The following is an 18,906-nucleotide window of genomic DNA, read 5'->3' as shown; positions in this document are numbered from 1 at the left end:
TTATTCCCTTTGGAAGGGAGCTCCTTTTCCCAACTTTACTATTTTATTGCTGCCCGAACAACTTTTTTGTCATCAGTGGCAGAGTTGAAGTGGTGGCACTGAGCAGCTGGTGTCTGCTCTGAATGTGGGAAGGGAAATTTGTGATAGTTTGTGCTACAGAACATGTAGTTGGCAATGGGTTGAATGTGGACAGAAAAGTGGTCAGCAAAGTTAGGGTGCATTTACATACAGTCCCAGGAATGAAACTGGTGTGTATAGTGTTTTAAGTGTTTTGCATTCTTTATGTGGTTACCCTGGAACAGTGGTTTGTTTAAGTCACATTTGAGAAATCTGATTAGGGAAGAGCATAGGCAAGGGGTTCATCCACCACATCAGATTCTTCTGACATTGCCACTAATCACACTACTGCTTGTGGTGAGCAGAATCTTCTTGTTTCCCATGGATTAGTATCTCTCAGCTCTGTGGTGCTCTGTGCTGTGTGGCCAAATGGTTTTTGTGGGAGTGATGATGGCAAGCTTGCTGCTCATTAACTTCCCTCACTTTCTCTGATCATAAAGAATGATGCAATGTACTCAACTACTCTAACGGCGATTCAGCACCACTTCTACACAGAATCACAGAATCACAGAATTGTAGGGGTTGGAAGGGACCTCTAGAGATCATCGAGACCAACCCCCCTGCCAAAGCAGGTTCCCTACACCAGGTCGCACAGGTAGGCGTCCAGGCGAGACTTGAATATCTCCAGAGAAGGAGACTCCACAACCTCCCTGGGCAGCCTGTTCCAGTGCTCCGTCACCCTCACCGTGAAGAAGTTCTTACGCACATTCGTGCAAAACTTCCTATGCTGTAGCTTATGTCCGTTTCCCCTCGTCCTGTCTCCACGTACCACTGAAAAGAGACTGGCCTCACCACTATGGCCGCCACACCTCAGATATTTATAAACCTGGATCAGGTCCCCTCTCAGTCGTCTTTTCTCAAGGCTAAACAGACCCAGTTCACTCAGCCTTTCTTCATAGGGGAGATGCTCCAGGCCCTTCACCATCTTTGTGGCCCTCCGCTGGACTCTTTCCAAGAGATCCCTGTCTTTTTTGTACTGGGGAGCCCAGAACTGGACACAGTACTCCAGATGAGGCCTTACCAGGGCAGAGTAGAGGGGGAGGATCACCTCCCTCGACCTGCTGGACACGCTCTTCTTAATGCACCCCAGAATGCCATTGGCCTTTTTGGCCACGAGGGCACACTGCTGGCTCATGGCCAACCTGTCGTCCACCAGGAAGCCCAGGTCCCTCTCTGCAGAGCTCCTCTCCAGCAGCTCATCTCCCAGCCTGTATTGGTGCATGCAATTATTCCTCCCTAGGTGTAAGACCCTACACTTGCTTTTGTTGAACCTCATCTGGTTTCTTACTGCCCAGCTCTCCAGCCTGTCCAGGTCTCGCTGAATGGCAGCACAGCCTTCAGGCGTGTCAGCCAATCCTCCCAACTTCGTATCATCAGCAAACTGCTGAGGGTGGCCACTATCCCCTCATCAAGGTCATTGATGAAGATGTTGAACAAGACCGGACCCAGCACAGACCCCTGGGGGACACCACTGGTTACAGGTCTCCAGCCAGACTCTGCACCACCAACGACGACCCTCTGCGTTCTGCCAGTCAGCCAGTTCTCAACCCACCTCACTGTCCATTCGTCTATCCCACACTTCCTCAGCTTTGTTATAAGGATGTCGTGGGAGACAGTATCAAATGCTTTTCTAAAATGCCTTTCTAAAATCAAGGTAGATTACATCTACCGCTCTTCCCCCATCCACCCAGCATGTGACAGCATCATAGAAGGCCACCAAGTTGGTCGAGCACGACCTCCCCTTGGTGAACCCATGCTGACTACTCCTGATAACCTCCTTTTCTCCCAGTTGTCTGGAGATGGTATCCAGCACAAGCTGTTCCATCACCTTTCCAGGTACACTTCCTCAGTATGCTCACAGAAACTCAGAGCAGTTTTGTCTTGCTGGGACATAAATACCTCTCTTGTATTATGATCAAGCAGTTAAACCATTGAGGTGTATTGATCTGTTTAAGTTCCATTTTGATGTGCTTACACACAAACATAATTCTAAGACAAATTACTTAAATCTTACAGTTGGAGAATGGTGTATCTGAGTGACTTGTGTAGGCACTATGAACTCTTGCTGGAAAACCATGTTCAGTCATCTCACCTGTGGCCTGAAATTGATGTTAATAAATAGGAAAAAATTCAGAAAGCACTGCAACAAACACCCAAGATTAGGAAAATCAGCCTATAGTGAGCACTGAAGCAACATTCATTCACTGGTCTCTCGATTTTACACAGGAGGAGATGGCTTATGTTCTTAGTTAAAGAAACTGCAGTGAAAGTGATTGAAGAGGGTGACTGAGTTGAGGTTCACATGGCCGAACCTCAGCAGATGTTCTAGATAACAGTGCTTGTTAAGCCTGGGAACATACAGTGTGTGCATGGGACAACTGGAGGGTGATTGCACCAAAATGCTAACCCCCCAAAAGATGAATGTCTGCTGTTTTAAACAGTAGGTAGGCAATTACAAGGATACAATGTTTGAAAAGTGAAGTTACAGCATCAGACCTGAAATTAGCATGGTTACTTTGTCTCCTACTCTTCTAACATCTCAATCAAAATATTTATCCTCCCAGAATTTATACCCAAAAAGAAAGAACTTGTCATATTTTTCTGTTTATTTAGCTCTGAGGCACAGAGGATGTATTCCCTAATATCTCTAACATCAGAAGCTGTAAGATGAGCCATCCAGGTTATTCTAGGTCATTCTGTAGGTAAAACCTTCAAATAGATACTTCTAGGGATGTAAGGTGAGAGGAATGATTCCTTTACCAAGTGTGAAACGTTACATTAACATCAGGGTGGGATGAACAGCCCCCTGAAAGCATCAGTGCATCTCTGAGAAATCTCTGGGAGAGATCACTCTTTTTCTATTTGATGGCAAAGCCTCAGTCTTCCATAGGAAGTCTGATCTAGTCTCTGGGCAGCCTGGTCTACTATTAAACGTGAAAGTTGTTGGCCCTGTGGTGGCGGTTTGGAGATTCATGATGCTTGAGATCATGCCGGGCCATTCTGTGCTTCTGTGTGATTCAGTTTTCCCTCTCACCCCTCTTCCCAGTTTGCTTTCTTCTGCAAGTGTTTACCCAATACATTCATACAGCTACAGACACACCAGCTTTGCTCTCTGAAGGATTCTTGCGAACAACCTCTCCCCGGATGGTTTCTTCATAAATACACCTCCATGCTTTACAAATAAGCATGACTGTAGATGAAGACTTACAGCTAAAAGCTGCTTTTCTTTCTCTACTCCATTTGTAATATAGCACATGATATAGCTTGATTTATCTGAAACCATAAGGGGATGATATCTGTTTAGCAATTTTTAGTTTTACTATATTACACTTCTAAATGAGCCATGGAAAAATTGCTTAGTATCTATTTTTTCTCTGTGTTGAGCACAATGGTACTTACTAGTAGAAGCTAATTACACACATGAATTTAGGAGATAGAAAAATATATATGCTATATTTTTGTACATGTGCAGGGAAGTAAAATGGAAGAGTAAATACTAGCAACCTTAAATCATAGAGTACGTGATACCATATGGAACTGATTGATAGTATATTACATAGTAAAAACCAAAAAGGCCCACAAGTAATGTTTTTTGGACAAATTATTCAGCTATAAAATGATCGTTTCAAGTTTGTGTTTGAAGCGAAGTGGCTTGTAATAGGGATTTATTCAGACTTTTGCTCCTACCATTGATTTGTAACTAGGGGTTCTCCTTCAGAAAAGAATTCTTTTTCCAACTGGAAAACCACAGCCACATTACTGTTGTAAGTTCCCTAGCAAAGAAGAAAGTTCAAGCACATTAATGCGCTCATAACTGCTCCTCCAACTCTGGTGTATTTGTTCTATGGAGTGCTTTGATTTCTGAGCATTAATATAAACCATCTTAAACCTCAGTATGTGTTCTAAACACAGATGTACATGCATAATGTTTGTTTATATTTGTTGTTTTAAAAATCTATATTTGATATATTTAATTTAACTAGCAACAGGAAAACTTCAGCCTCTCTGGAATAATCCCTCCAATCAGAAATTTAGAGCCAGAAGTGTATAATTCACCCAGGGCTGGACACAATCTGGTGGTGAGGGGGAGGTGCAAGAAGCATGAATACATCTCCATTGAGGGGAAGTGAAAGATGAAGACCGGAGGCCATTCAGTTTCCTCTAATATTGCTTCATGGTAATGCTTGGGATCACCATTCAGTAGAGCTCTTGGAGATCATCACTTCTGCAAGGAAAAGAAGGAATTATGCAACAAAAAGCTGAAAAGCAGCATGAAGAAAGGGAAAGGAGGGGTGAACGAAGTGTTTACCTTCCTAATTAGATCCATGTCCTTATTCATTTCTCAGATACATCAAACATGCCAGAACTATGACTATCATGTAACCAACAGAGTGTTAGCTCTCTTAGTATACCACTTTTGCTGATATGCAAACATTCTAGATCCAGTTAATGTACACTGTCTGAGAGACAGAAGTGGTCAGAAATGCAGAGTACTTCTGCTGGCTAAGCACCTTTTTCTGAGAGAAATGTGCAGTATGAATTTGTAATGTAAGGCAGCCCAATTGTCTCTTCCTTTTGGCTTTTTCACCACGTTTAAGTGTGTCAAGGAATACCATCACCTGTGATCTCTGCTGTATACCAGGGCAAAGGAGTTATGTTGGTGACAGGTGGAAAACCGGTGAACCAATTCTGTGCCAAGTTGTGTTGGAGAAGCCACATGCTGTGCCACTCTGAACTGCTGTTTCATATAGATAAAAGAAAACTAGACATGTATCTATACAGACTGGTAGAAGAACACCTTGAAAGTAGCCCTGCTGAGAATGAATTAGGTGTTCTGGCAGATGAAGAACATAACATAAGTCAGCAGTGTGTGTTTGCAGCCTGGAAAGCGAACAATAGCCCGGGCTGCATCAGAAGAGGGGTGGCCAGCAGTGAGGGAAAGGATTGTGTCTGCCCGCTGCTTTGCCCTTGTGAGGCCCTGTCTGGAGTATTGCATTCAGGTCTGGGGCCTCCAACACAGGAAAGATGTGGAGCTTTTGGAGAGGCTCCAGAGGAGCTCCACATCCTCCAGACACAATGGACTGGAGCATCTCTCCTGTGAATATGGGTTGAAGAAGCTGGTCTCATCCAGTCTGGAGTAGAGGTGGCCTTCCAATATATAAAGGAAGTTTATAAACATGAGGGAATTCAACTTTTTACAAGGGTAGATAGTGACAGGACAAGGAGGAATGTTTTTAAACTAAAGGAAGGAAGATTTAGATAAGATGTAAAGAAGATGTTATTCACTGAGAGGGTGATGAAGTACTAGAACAAGTTGCCCAGAGAGGTTGTGGGTGCGCTGTCCCTGGAGATGTTTTAAGGCCAAGTTGGATGGAACCCTGGGCAATCTAGTACATGATCTACTGACTGGAAACCCTGAATGCAGCACAGGGGTTGGAACTTCACGATCCTTGAGATATCTTCCAACCCAAGCCATCTTATGATTCTATGATTCTATGATTCTAAGGTATGTGCCAGTTCTTGTTTTGACTCTGATGTTATTGTAAAAGCACTCTTATTATCAGTGAGTTTTATTGGATATAACTTTCGAAGCAGCATTTCTTACATTGTGATTATTGTAGTATCACTGACATGCAACATCTCTGTGGTTATGGATGTTTGTTACTTAGTTTAGCATAATTCTGCTGGAGTGACAACAGTCAAGATTTTACGATTTACAGTTTTGATGTGATGCATAGAAAGAAAATTAGATTGTCTGCACATATAATACACACATAATATATATTTGACTCTGTGACAAACATTACTCCAAGTACTCACACGGCAGCATAAACTTTAATTCAGTGTTTAAGTCAAGAGATGTTATCTTTGGGATTGAGATGGGCTTGAAAGATTGCCTCTACACAGGATTGTTCTTGATATTTTGGTACCTGTGACTTTTTAACACTAAGTCAAGAAACTTTGACACTTGGGTAAGAAATGTTAATCCTGATTTCAAAATGTTACCTAAGATCTTGTATTTGCAGCTGTGCAATTTTCTATTCTGAGAATTAAAAGGAATAAGTTAAGGAAAAATAAGTTGTTGAAACATATTGTTCAACAGCTACTGTTTTAATGCATCCTATTTTCTCCAAAGCTAGCTCACAACTGCTGCTCACGCAGGGCTCCAGACAAAAATTGCAAGGAAAAGTGAAATGCTGTTCCACAAAAACTTGGCCAGACGACAAACATAACATGCTTAGTGTCCTAGAATTCCTTGTCAGACTGAGCCTTTGCCACCACAGCCTACAGACATTTTTCTGTGCACGTTATTTGATAGGGAAATCACTGCAATACTTCCTGTAACGCATATCAATCTGCTGTCAAAAGAAACCCAAGACAATTAACAAAAAGAGCTCCTACAATGACTGGAGATGACTGAGTAGTGTTTGGGCATACCAACGTTACTTATTTTGGGCTGGGAAATAACTTACTTGGCTATATGCAAGCTTCCTCAGTGCCAGTATTATATGAGTATTTCTGCTTGCACATATTCACACTGCAGGGTGGGTTGTCAGCTATCTTGACAGCTCTTTCTGGGTCTGTCAGATTTTTTATTTCTGATCCACGAGTGGCTTGTCAAATAGTGATTTTTGTGCATCTAGGAGGAACTGGAGGAACTTTAGGGATTCATTAAAAATATTGTTTGTTTCAACATCTGGACTTTGCAAATCATGAGCAAGATTTGCTGTAGTTAGAATTAATAAATCAAAATGGTTAAAATTCTTAAGCCAGGAAATTGCCTTCTGCACAAAGGGAGGTGGAGCAGAAATCTCTCCAGTCATACTGGGAGTTTGAATGGGAAGAGGCTGTGTAACCTGTTCAAGATCTCTGTGTAACTAGAGAACTCATGGGTCCCTATGGATCATAAATGGGATAAAAGCAGAGCACAGCCTTGCAGCTCGCAGCATGTAGATGGAAAGGAATAGCTGATATTTCAGCATTAAAACCAACCCTAGATTCCACCAAAGGGAAACTGGTGCCTTTCATAAGTATCACTGAGCTTCCAGCACCTTGAGTCTAATGTGTCTTTTAAAAAAATGCTTCAGTCACCTTAAATAGTAGGTCAGCCTCCACACCGTAACCCCTCAGCTCCCAAGAGGCACCATTGAACTGACTTGCTCTTTTGAGCTAGTTTTCTTTTCTAGTTCTGATGGGAAAATTTATCTATTTTTCCTTTTAACTGCAGAAGATTTAAACTTCTCACATACCCAAAAGAGGAAAAATTCAAACTATAACCAAACTATAACTTTGCTGACGGAATGATACTTATTTTATTGTGGAATACCTGAAATTTGACATGGGAGATATTTATATTTAAAAAAAATGTTCATATAACTAATCTTTTTGTTAAAAAAAATTGTGACCTAGCTGTTGACCAACCATTATCCTCTTGTCTATCTACCCTGCTTCAACACAAGAACAGTGCTTCTCAGTGTATGTATTACTTTGTGCATCCACAGAGATTAGAGAATTTACAAAGCTAGAAATAAGCATTTTCAGTTATTTTTTAATAGATTAGCCATTTGATCCCTTAGGAGCTATATCCACACATTTAACCATGCTACTGTAAAATATGGCAGCAAAAAACCTGCATCTCAGAAATAGTTACAGCCCAGGACCGTTTTAGATATTGCTATCATCTGAGTATTTTCTGGAAGTGAAAACTTCTATCTAATTGCATATTAAACATAGCCCTTCTTTCAGTCTTCCATAAATGTTCTAGAAAGACCATTCTGAATTCAAAAGAGCACTTGTGTCATAATTCCATTAATCAAAGTCTCTGTGGAGCAGATAGTACCCAGCAATCATGTCGTGTTTAACACAGCACAAGGCTTCTGGGTGGTGTTCATGGTGACATTTGGGGACAGGCTAAAGGGGTCTCTTTTTATGAGAAGTAACAGCACCAAATGTCGTGGTGACATTTGGGGACAGGCTAAAGGGGTCTCTTTTTCTGAGAAGTAACAGCACCGTGGGAAGTGTTCTGACTCAGAATATCACTTATTGCTCTGCTCTGGGTTGATAAAACCAAACAAAATGAAACTAAGTCTTCTTTCTTCACCATTGTCAGTGGACTGTTTTGAAAATCAAAGGGCTCAATGACAGACCAGGGATTACAAACAACAGAATAAGTGGCATATTATAAGAAAATCTGTAAAGCAAATACTTAGCAGTTTTACAAGTAAGCAGCAGTTCTTGCTTTTGGATTGACCTGACTGAGGGGAGTCTTCCCATCTTCCCTCAGATCACTCCCTCACTCTCCTTCCAGGGCTTGCTACATCAGTGCAGCTCTGTTCTATATTGTGTCTCTGAAAACAGAGATAAGATTCAGCCAAATCCAAGACCAAATCCATCCAGGAGCTACAGTGGGCTTCATAGGGTAATTTCTGGGTACCCTGATAGTCTCAATTAGGAGGAAGAATTTCTTCTGCCAAAGTTCCTGTGGCACAAGAAAAGAGCCTATACGATCCAAAAATGGCAGTCAAACCAATCTGTTCTTTTCTTTTCCTGTGACACTGCAGAACTTTGTTTGTAATGATTCTCATTACGTGCTTAAAACCACAGAATTCTTTGCATACTGCTAGTTGACATGTTCATATTTAGCACACACAATGAGGTTAAGATTTGTTTCTTCAGTTGTGTATTTATTTGGCTCTACTACACCAACATGAGTACCCAAGTAAGAATCTCTTCAATGAAGGATGTGGCAATGTATAGTCCCAGTTGTTCTAGTTGGGATTCTCAGAAGCTGAGTCTCTGAATTTAAAAGCCTTATGTTACATGCTTGTTTTGAAAAGCTTGGCCTATGCAATTCTATAATGTCAAGTCATGCATTTGTATGACTGTTTTAAGGGATCTCCAGTTTTATTGTACTTTCTTTTTCCATCCTCAGTGTCCATTTAAAAACACAACAGCAAATGAGTAACTCAAGAGTGTTTCAAGTGATGTGATTCTCAGCACAAGGAATGAATAAAAGGCTGAATCAGCAGGCATTAAAGAGTCACTGGAATTAATTTGTTCAGCAATATTTATTCTGCTGCATATGAAAGAGTGTAGGAGTAACTGAAGTCCTCACTGGTTTCTGGTTGTGCCTCCACTGCTATGTCAGGTATTCATTACTTCACACACCAAAACTCAGCTAAGAACCGTATATTTTTGGATGTAAAGATTTGTTCTAGCTTTCCATGCACTCTCATCCAATTAGTAGTTTATTATTCCATGTGAAGTGGAAAAAGTTCAGGAACTGAGAATAACTGTAGTATGTGGAAACTGCCTTGTAAAGGCTCAAATTCCTTAAGCAGCACAAGTAACCTAACCCTGATTTTTCCCATTTTATGTTCCACCATTGATCCATACAAGTACTGGTGCCAGCTGGGTCCCTAGGCCCACATCTTTTTATGCTGGCCTTGGACATTTGATGTCCTAAACCTGCTGTGGTAAAACCTACTAAATTGAGTTCTGGATGCATGACTGGTTAAAAGAGTGACTAGTGTGTGTAGATGCAGAAGCATTTCAGGTGGGAGGCATGCCAAGATGCTCACTGGTATGAAGACAGAAATGTTTTTAGTGTTGGAAACCTTGGTGCCTAGAAACTGAGGACTTGTTAAGGAAGAATGGGATGGAGTGTGAAGTTTTTGGTTTGCCTGGGGCTAAATGTCTAAGCTTTTCTTAGGGACAGTGGAGAAAAACTGTCCCTAAAGAGATGTTTGTAGTCTAAACATAGGTGAAGTGACCTCCTATCCAGAAGTGTGGATTTTTTCCATTGTCTACGAAGGGAATCTGGATGATGGGTTGGATGTAACGTGCACTCTGTCAGTAACAGACTCTGATACTGGGATCTTTCTTACCTTCTTTGTTATTCAAGACTGAATAAAGCTTCTGGATTTTATCTTGAAGGACCCTTCCTGGTTTTGCCTGACTACAGTTGTCGATTAATTTCTTTTCTCCTTCAGTTTCTCATGCAAGGAATCGCAAACTGTTTCTTTGGTGGAAGGGAATCTCAGTGCACATGAACTTATAATGGTAATGGGATCTCTAGAAATAACAACAATTTTGAGTACCAAGCATTTTTTTCAGCTTTTCGGAAAAGTGCCAGCAAAAGTGATGGCCAAAAGCCATCTCAGTATTAATATTTGTAGGTCACTATTGTTGTGATTTCTTGAGGTTTCTATACCTTTCCACACCCATTTATAAAGAAATGTTAACTTGCAGCCTTAGAGGAACACAACCAGCTGACAGTCTAAAAAAGAATCATGCTGACTGCAGTAATGTATGGGAAGTTTAATGACAGATCCGTCTGCTTGGCGAAAACCAGCTGGCAGCAAAGTGTGTATTAAGGATCACCTCTCGAAATAACAAGAGCAGTGAAAGTGTAGGGGCATAAAAATACTTGAGGGTGAAGCTATGAAACTGCCAAAACTTAGTTAACCACTTTAGTCCAGTTTGCACAGTTGTAATACTCCCGCTACTCATTCAGGCTTTGCAAATGCTGTTTTGGAAGATAGTGCTGTTACTCCCAGCTATTCCAGTAGAAACACTGAATTCACACAGTTAGGGGATTGGATGTCTGACCCAATCTGAAGTTCCTCAAAGCTCCATGTCACTTGTGAATCACACTGTGACTGTTTCAGAAACCACAAAGTCTTTTAAAGTTTCCTTTAACTAAAGAATATTAATACCAACATCTGGTTATTTCCCCATTCTGTGCAGAAGCTTCTGGGAAATTATGAGGACTCAGGGTAAGTTTTAGTATTTACTTAATTGAAACAGGAGCCCATATCAGAAGCCCTCATGAAAATTTGAGGGCTATCTGTGCACATAATGTGCTTCTTGCTTGCTTGCTGTCTGGTTCATTTCTTACCTGGTGAGACTGAGTATGACTCCCTAAAGTGATGCTAATTTACGTCCAGAATGAATTTGGTTTGACACTTCTCACTTGCTCGGAGGAATAGGCAAGTGAGTGAGTGGCACTTTATAAGGATGTTGAAAGCTCGATTAAAGCCCTTGGTATGTACAGACATCAGGTCTCACCAGCTGAACCAGCTCTGCCTGGAGTGGTAATTGGAAGGGAGACACAGAGGAAGCACCACTTGCTGCAAGACATGATACAGATTTGAAGCAGTAATTGACCCAAGGTGGATGCAGCACAGCCTGCTAGGTGCTGCTCGGAGTAATTCAGAATTAGAAGGCACGATCGAAGTAGTCACAGCTCAAGTTAAATAAAAAAGAAATAAACATCAAAAACCTTTCTGACAACACAGCAGTTAAATGCTTACAGAGGAGCTGGATGGTGAAACTGCAAGTAAGACAGACTTGTGACAGAATTTGTCATTTAAAGCTATCTCCAGTGTCTCAGTGGGGATGATATAAAGTCAGCTCCATGTTATCTTGCTGAAACTTCAACTTCCTTTGAGTTTGGTAGAATAAGGTGACGAGGTTCTGCCCTTCTCCATACAGTTGGATTGCAGAATTGAGGGGTTATTTAGAAGGTCTGCATTAATATACTTGGTGACAGCAGGATTTATATGAAATAAAAATCTCAAAAGAAGTTACAGGAGTTCTAATGAATCAGAGTTGTACCTAGTGCTGGTGGTCCTTAGGCTGTTTTGATAATCTCAGAGTCAACGTTTCAAGGAGAGTGGAATGTAGGATTCTTTGCTTTGCTGCTCTGGCAGCACTTAAGAATCAGTGTAGAAACATTTGTTCCTAAGAGAAACTGAAATAGTGATGTTATAGGGCTAAGTATTATAATATGGAAAGAATGACAAGAAAAGCACAGAATGGCACAGCTTAATATTTTGAAGCATTAGCTTAACATTTGAAATGAAGAGGAAAAATTTTAAGAGCCAAGTACTTGAAAAAAGAAAAAAAAAGAAGAAAAAAGGCTTCCCTTATGAAGAAAATCTATTAAAGAAATGAGTCATTGAGGGACCAGGAAAGAGTTTGGGAAACAGATGTTCTTACATTTAGGACAGATGTTTTATGATAACAGTGCTTTGATAGCAGTTACAATAAGAACCTACTCTAATTGAAAAACGTTGTGGTACTTCTGAGACAAAAACATAAAAAAAGCCACAGAGTTTTAAATGATTGTATGAAGACAGATTTCTACATTATTTCTTTATATTGATTATATCTCTGGCATAGCACAGAATAGTGCAGTTCTTTTTCAATGGAAATATATAGTGAGCTCTTATAGAATCATAGAATCATTAAGATTGGAAAAGATCACTAAGATCATCTAGTCCAACCATCAACCCATTAAACTAGGATAGTTAGGCTTGCAGAAGAAGTTCTCAAAGAGTTAGGTAAGAAGTGAAGAAGTAGGCTATATGATAACAGCTATATTGCCAAAAGCTGAAATGGCAGGTACTTAGTAGTGGTAAAAATCAATGTCCTTGTTGCTGAATGATGAAATGATAGGTGCTTGGTATCTGTAAAATGACTTTAATGGATATGAGGAGAAGGAAATAGCTCTGCTTAGAGTGGGCAGACAGCATCATTTCTGTCCCAGCTATTTGCAGTCACTGGAAAGACTGTTGGTGTGAGTCTGGACACAGCCAGTTTAAAGTATAAGTCAATGTTTGTGAATGTAATGGAACACAGAAACGTATCACCTTCTGAGAATCATCATCACCTTTTATTAATCTTTATTTTTTCTTGCTACTTGCTTCTTCATTATAGTGAGTATGTGTGTGTATGGGGAGTGGTCCACACTGACCAAGACTAACAGACTCAAACTAACCAGAGGTTTTAAGGCGTATGTAGTAAATTAGAGCTAGAATATTCCAGCAGCAGATCACACCTCCCTTGGGGTTATCATGGGCTTTCTAATGAACTTTACAGAGTCTCTAAACATTTATCTTGTTTGACTTGACAATTGGGTCTGTTTTCCAGGAAATAGCCCTCCAGATTTATGTCTAACTAACTCAAGGCAGAATTCAGCATCTTAATTTTACAATATGCATTTCTTTGGATGACCTATAAAAATACCTAGAAAAAAGCAAACATATAATTTCACCTGAATAAATTTCCTATTAAACAAATAGGAAAAATCCCTTCTCAGTGAAGCATTAGATTGTATGTACACATGGGAAGAGGTTTATGTCCCTTTTCTGTTACAATGTGATGGCTCATCAAACAGAACAGCGGAAAAGAATGCTATTGTAGAACAGAAAAATTGGATTCTTATTAAAACCCGGAGTCTGAAGAAATAATCTTTTTCCCTAGAAGATCAATACCCTCTGTAAGCAGCTTAAAGAATGCTTTTCTATTTAATATAGTTAATAATTTCCAGCAGTTCTCTGGAAGATTTTTAGAAGATTTTTAGAAGTAACTGCTATTCTACAATTCCTATTAGTAACTAATATTTTATGGGCTTGAATGAAATGTAACCGAACTTGATGAAGAAAGCAATTCATCTGAATTTGTCAGCACATGTCTCTAAATGAATTACTCCCACTAACCCACCATCATTTTCTGTTAGTAGAACAGATGACTGTGAAAGAAGAACGCCCATTCAAGCTTTGCTATCACAAACATTCATCTCCTTGTTGGTTCGCATTTGATATAAAACGTACCAGTTAGCAAACAGTAATTGAAAACAAAAGAAAGTGTTGGAGCATTCTACATTTTGCAACATGTCCAAGATTTCAGAGCATGGATCAAATTAGACTAACAATCAAGAACATATTTTTGGTTCAGGAAACTGCTTTTGGATTTCACTGCTCATTAAAAAAGTAGGAAAAAAAAGTCTGTCCTATTGTCTGGCCTGAAAAACAGTTTGCTCAAGGAAAGAATCCTTCAAGCAATAGAGTAAAGATGTGGAGATGCAAGTGGATATCCAAAGCAGATGCTCTTTTTGTTTACATTGATAAGACTCCACAGTCATCTCTTGCATTATGCTGAAATAGGAGAAAAACTTGGTGTAAGCAAGAGAAGGTTACCATACCCTTGGGCCACTGACTCACATGGGCTCTGATCTGGGTCCATGTGAACATCAGGGGTGGCAAAATTCCCACTGAATAAATTGAGTCAGCATTCCTCCACAAGGGTCTGATACAGAGCCTGTTAAATAAGTGCAAAACTTCCCCAAAGGAAAAGTTGTACATTCCCGTATTTTTCTTTTTCTAACCTTCTTTCTTTGGCTTTCCCAACAGTAGGATTATTTCAGTGTTAACAAAAGGAATGTGTGCCTTTTGTAGGACAGAGACTTCAGGTAAGTTTGTTAACATGGGTGTCAGCTGCTGCTAAATATATTGATGACTTGTGAGAGCATATGAGATTGGAAACTGAAATGCCTGCAGGCAATTAATAAGCTACTATCCATGTACTGATGGATATCATTATTGTGCCTTCTTTGATCCACAGCTGGTTTTGAAAACTCATATGATTTATTGTACTCTGGTATATCTTATTATTGCTGTGTGCAGGTAATGGACCTGTATTTTAAACATAGTATTCCTATTTTTATGAATTTTGACTGAAAATATTTTCCTCAAAACAGGGAGTTGAAAAAGCAAGCCATTTTATGAATCAAAAACAACCTGGGGGAGCTTTGTGTGTTCAATTGAGGAAGAAGAGTATGTACGAAAAAATAAACTAAGTTTTCCTCTGTCTTTCAGGAAGAATGAGGAAGGTTTTTAAGTAATAAATTCAAGGTATGTATCCACCAAAGGGACTGCATAACAAACTGGTGTAATAAACAGTTTTTGACAGAGGTCAGAAAGGTTACCAGCAGTTTGTGTGACTGAAGAATTTGGATAACAGGATTTAATTTTTACAGAAAGAACTAGATATTAGCTGAGAGTAAGTAAGCGTATACACAGGTCTGTGAGAGAATGAAAAAACAATAAGGTAAGAAAAGGGAGTGCCTTAGAAAATAGGGATGCTATAGTGTAAAAATAAAAGTTGTGATAGTGCTATGTAGCAGACCATGAAGTAAAGACTGAGGTTATTCCAAACCAGTAGATTGTAGAGGAAATAAGTAAATGTCAGTGAATGAATTAAAAATAAATATTATATTAGTATTAAAATCCACTGACAGAAAGCTTGTATAATATTATTCTGGTTGGAGAAAAACTTGGAAGTTAACAGGTACAACAGCTGTCCTTAATTCAGGACAAATGTAAGAAAAAATTATACTTTTTAGGAAATTAGATAGTTGCAGCAGTGGAAAACATCATCCAAAACAAAGGTATGTGTGACATTAGTCAGGAATCCAAGCTGTCTGTAGGGTTTTCAGTCTGAATTAAATTTAAGCATAAAGATTAAGCTATTGTTTCCATGAATTAATGAGAATATGAGCAGACAGGAAAAAATACAAAAAGATACTAACAAAAAATTATGCGAAAGCCAAGAGCATAACAATGCTGAGCACTAGGACTATAACCATGAGAAGAAACCTTGCAAAAGTTTTCCGTGAGGTAGCTGAAAAATATTTGGGAACAGGAATAGCACAACATAATACCTTCACTACAGCTAGCAAGACTGCCTAAAAGATGCTGGGCTCCACAGCCCATCTCCTCTTATAAGAAACAACGTGAAAGGTCCTGCAAATCATCTAACGGTGTGCCAAGATATAATGGCAAACTGAATGAACTAAAGGCAGGCTGGTAAAATAACACCATGGTTCTGTCCAAAATGTACAAACACTGCTTGTGTTTGTAGGAGCTATGTGACATGAGAAAGGATTGTTGGCCTCTGATTCAAATGGTTTTAAGTTGAAGGAGAGAAGATTTAGGTTAGATATCAGGGGGAAGTTCTTTACTATGAGAGTGGTGAGGTGCTCGAACAGGCTGCCCAGAAAGGTTGTGGATGCCCTGTGCCTGTACGTGTTCAAGGCCAGGTTGGATGGGGCCCTGGGCAGCCTGGTCTAGTATTAAATGTGGAGGTTGTTGGCCCTGCATGTGGCAGAGGGGTTGGAGATTCATGATCCTTGAGGTCCCTTCCAACCCGGGCCATTCTGTGATTCTGTGATTGGACATGGTCTGTGCACACGGGATCATAATGACCACAGTTAGATCCTTGATGTCATGGAGATGAAGCAAAGCAATGTCCTCCCAACTCAAATATTGCCTCTGAATAATCCCTGAGCAAAAACAACTCAGAGCCAAAGGAGCTGTCTCCACATCAGTGTTGTTATCTTCAGGGAAACCACTGCTGGGCTGACCTATCTCATTTCCTTGTCAAAAACGGAGCTGTGTGAGGCTTAGGCTTGAGTCCAGGCAGTTACGTATTGATTTTATTTTTCTTCTGTGTGGCTTTCACGCAAGTTTAGCAAGAATTAAATAAAATTTGAAAAAAAAAAAAAAAAAAAAAAAAAAGCTTTCACTTATTCCAACACAGCAGGATATTCATTAGTCAACTTCTTATTTACATGTTTTAGCTCACATCTCTTTTGGAGTGAACCAACTGGTTTCCTCTGGGATAAAATCCAGGTTTGTTTCTTGGAGTAGCATTTTAAAAAGATATCACCATACAAGAAATATGGACAAGATGGTTCAGGTTTGCTCTAGCAGACCTGAAACCTCACATGATCTCCTAGTGTTATCCCAGAAGGTCCCACACTCATATGCTCTTGTCCTCTTTCAAATGTGTTTCCTGGTCGTTACACTGAAGTGTATCTCTCAAGAGGGCTCATAATTTCAGGCATTTGGAACAGCCTGTTGTGAAGGGATCAGTGTATAACAGTATGGGTGTCATCTACTCTATATGGCATGGTCTGGAGATCTGTGAGCTGTGGGCACTGCTGGGCTGGTTTATTCTCTCTCTGGTTTCCCTCCAGTTCCTTCTCCATCTGTTTCGAGCTCTCGACTCTCACATCATTTGCCTTTTCTTCATCCTCTGTCATCTCATCTTTAGCACTTTTAACCTTCATCATTTTTCTTCCAGGTTTACATCATCTCAAGATCGACGGTTTTCTTAGGTCTTGTCCTTATGGAAGGTGTTAGAAGACCTACATTGCCCAGCCTGGAGGGGAGCACTTCTTCCTTGGCAGATGTCTTAGGACACATAGATGTAACCTTATTAACCTTATTGCCTTTGGTTCATTGTTTTCTAAGACATGCTATCTGTATCTTTCTGATAAAGCCAGGACAATCACTGAAGCATCGCTGTGAAATTTTTGTGCTGCAAGATCTCAGTTTTTAACACTGTACATTTCTATGGTAGTTCTGTCCAGAATCTCTTCACTGTACAAGAAAATTTCAGAAGCAGTTGAATAAATCAGAGGTCTTTTAAAAGTTATTCCTGAAATACCTTGTGGCAGTGGTAGTAAAGAAATATGAGACTGAATCTCACATTACTTGTTAAGGCCTTCTTCACTGACTCCCCTGGAAATGCAGGGCTGTGACAGAATGGCCAGATCCCAGCACCTTTTGGGAAACTGCTGGTCTGTAAAATGAACAGGAAGAGTGTCTTCCCCTAAATTAGCAAAGAAATATGACCTAAAGAACACACTGTTTTCTTAGACCCTGAACAACCTTGCCCCTCTGGGTGATCAGGTCAGTGAACTTTTACAAATTGAGCTTATTCAAAACCCTGGGCTAGTTTGTGAAACTGGAGATTTACAAACACACCAACACACTCAGTGTTGTAGTAGCCACACAGTTGTTCCTAGTTTCCCTGCTCAGAGGATTATAGTTCTGTAGCACACAGATGAACAGTCTGGCTGCTTTAAGAATGGTATAGGTTGGTGTGCATTTAAAAATTAGGAGATCCCAGGTACAGAGAATAGCCTCAAAAATCCACACTACAATTTAAGTGCCTCTTCCTCATACATCTTCCTAGTTTTTGTAGTTTAAAATCATGCAAAATTACTGCTGAAATTATTAAGCCATGTCTGTGAATTGATTGGGAATCTTCTGTTTTAAATACACATACTCAAATATCCACCATCTCAATTTATTCACCAAATGTGAACTTTTCGCCTGGACTGTGGGTGTGGTGTCAGTTAATATCAAGTGGCATTGCTTTCCTGATCTTGTGAAGCTGTGCTGATATAAACTGGTTTAGAATTTGGCACATTAAGCACTAGAGCTTGTGGTTTTCTTATGCAGAATCTGAACTACCAAAAACATAGTGGGCAACAGTAACATGGGAAAGCTGGTGCCTGCATGGTCGAGATCATGATGAATGCTTCTACAAACAGTGTTAGAGAAGGGTCCAGGAAGCTAGCAATTAAATTAAGATGCTATTACATAAAATCCCATGAAGAATTGCATGTAGTCAAAAAGAAACCACAGTAAGACTGGGAGTATGTGTCTTCAATTGAATAAATAGGAAGAGAATCATGTTTAAAACTTTTCGTTTGTATTCTTGAAGTCTTTGTGTAATTTCGTCAAGACAAGAGTAAACGTTCACTGTCTGACCAACTCCACAGTGCTACTTCATGTAGTTATGTAGGATAAACATAAAACGGTAGTGTCAGTGAGCCAGCAAGCCCTTTTACATGTCGGAGATATGGAGTAGAAGACCACCCACAAAATTCATTGCAACAGAAGGCAACTAAGAAAAGCCCATCCAGAAGAGAATTCAGCACTTCCTCTGCGGCTTAGTCCTGAAATAATTCAAATTTGTAAGAGATGCAGATGATTGGTACCACTTAACACGTTAGTTAAGAGAGCAGCGTTGTGTGATGATTTAATTTCCTCGGCCTCACTGAGTTTTATTCTTCCATTGAAACATTTTTTTCCCCTAACATCTTGTCTCCATTCAGATGTGGAATCCTCAGTACAGGAGAGACACAGA

At 40.0% G+C, this 18,906-nt stretch overlaps 1 protein-coding gene across 1 annotated transcript in view; it reads right to left on the bottom strand.

Moving 5' to 3' along the window:
• The window catches only part of LOC146544794 (uncharacterized), a 38,546-nt gene extending 21,508 nt beyond the window's left edge, over positions 1-17,038 (bottom strand). Inside the window, 1 exon segment of the mRNA XM_085219981.1 lies at positions 16,865-17,038. Coding sequence (XP_085076107.1) covers positions 16,865-17,038 — 174 coding nt within the window.
• Between the last annotated feature and the right edge of the window lie 1,868 nt (positions 17,039-18,906).

Source organism: Meleagris gallopavo, chromosome 3 (assembly GCF_905368555.1).
Source record: "Meleagris gallopavo chromosome 3, MGAL_WU_HG_1.1, whole genome shotgun sequence".
NCBI lineage: Eukaryota > Metazoa > Chordata > Aves > Galliformes > Phasianidae > Meleagris > Meleagris gallopavo.
The sequence above is the reverse complement of the archived record's forward strand: the minus strand, read 5'-3'. Positions and strand labels throughout refer to the sequence as shown.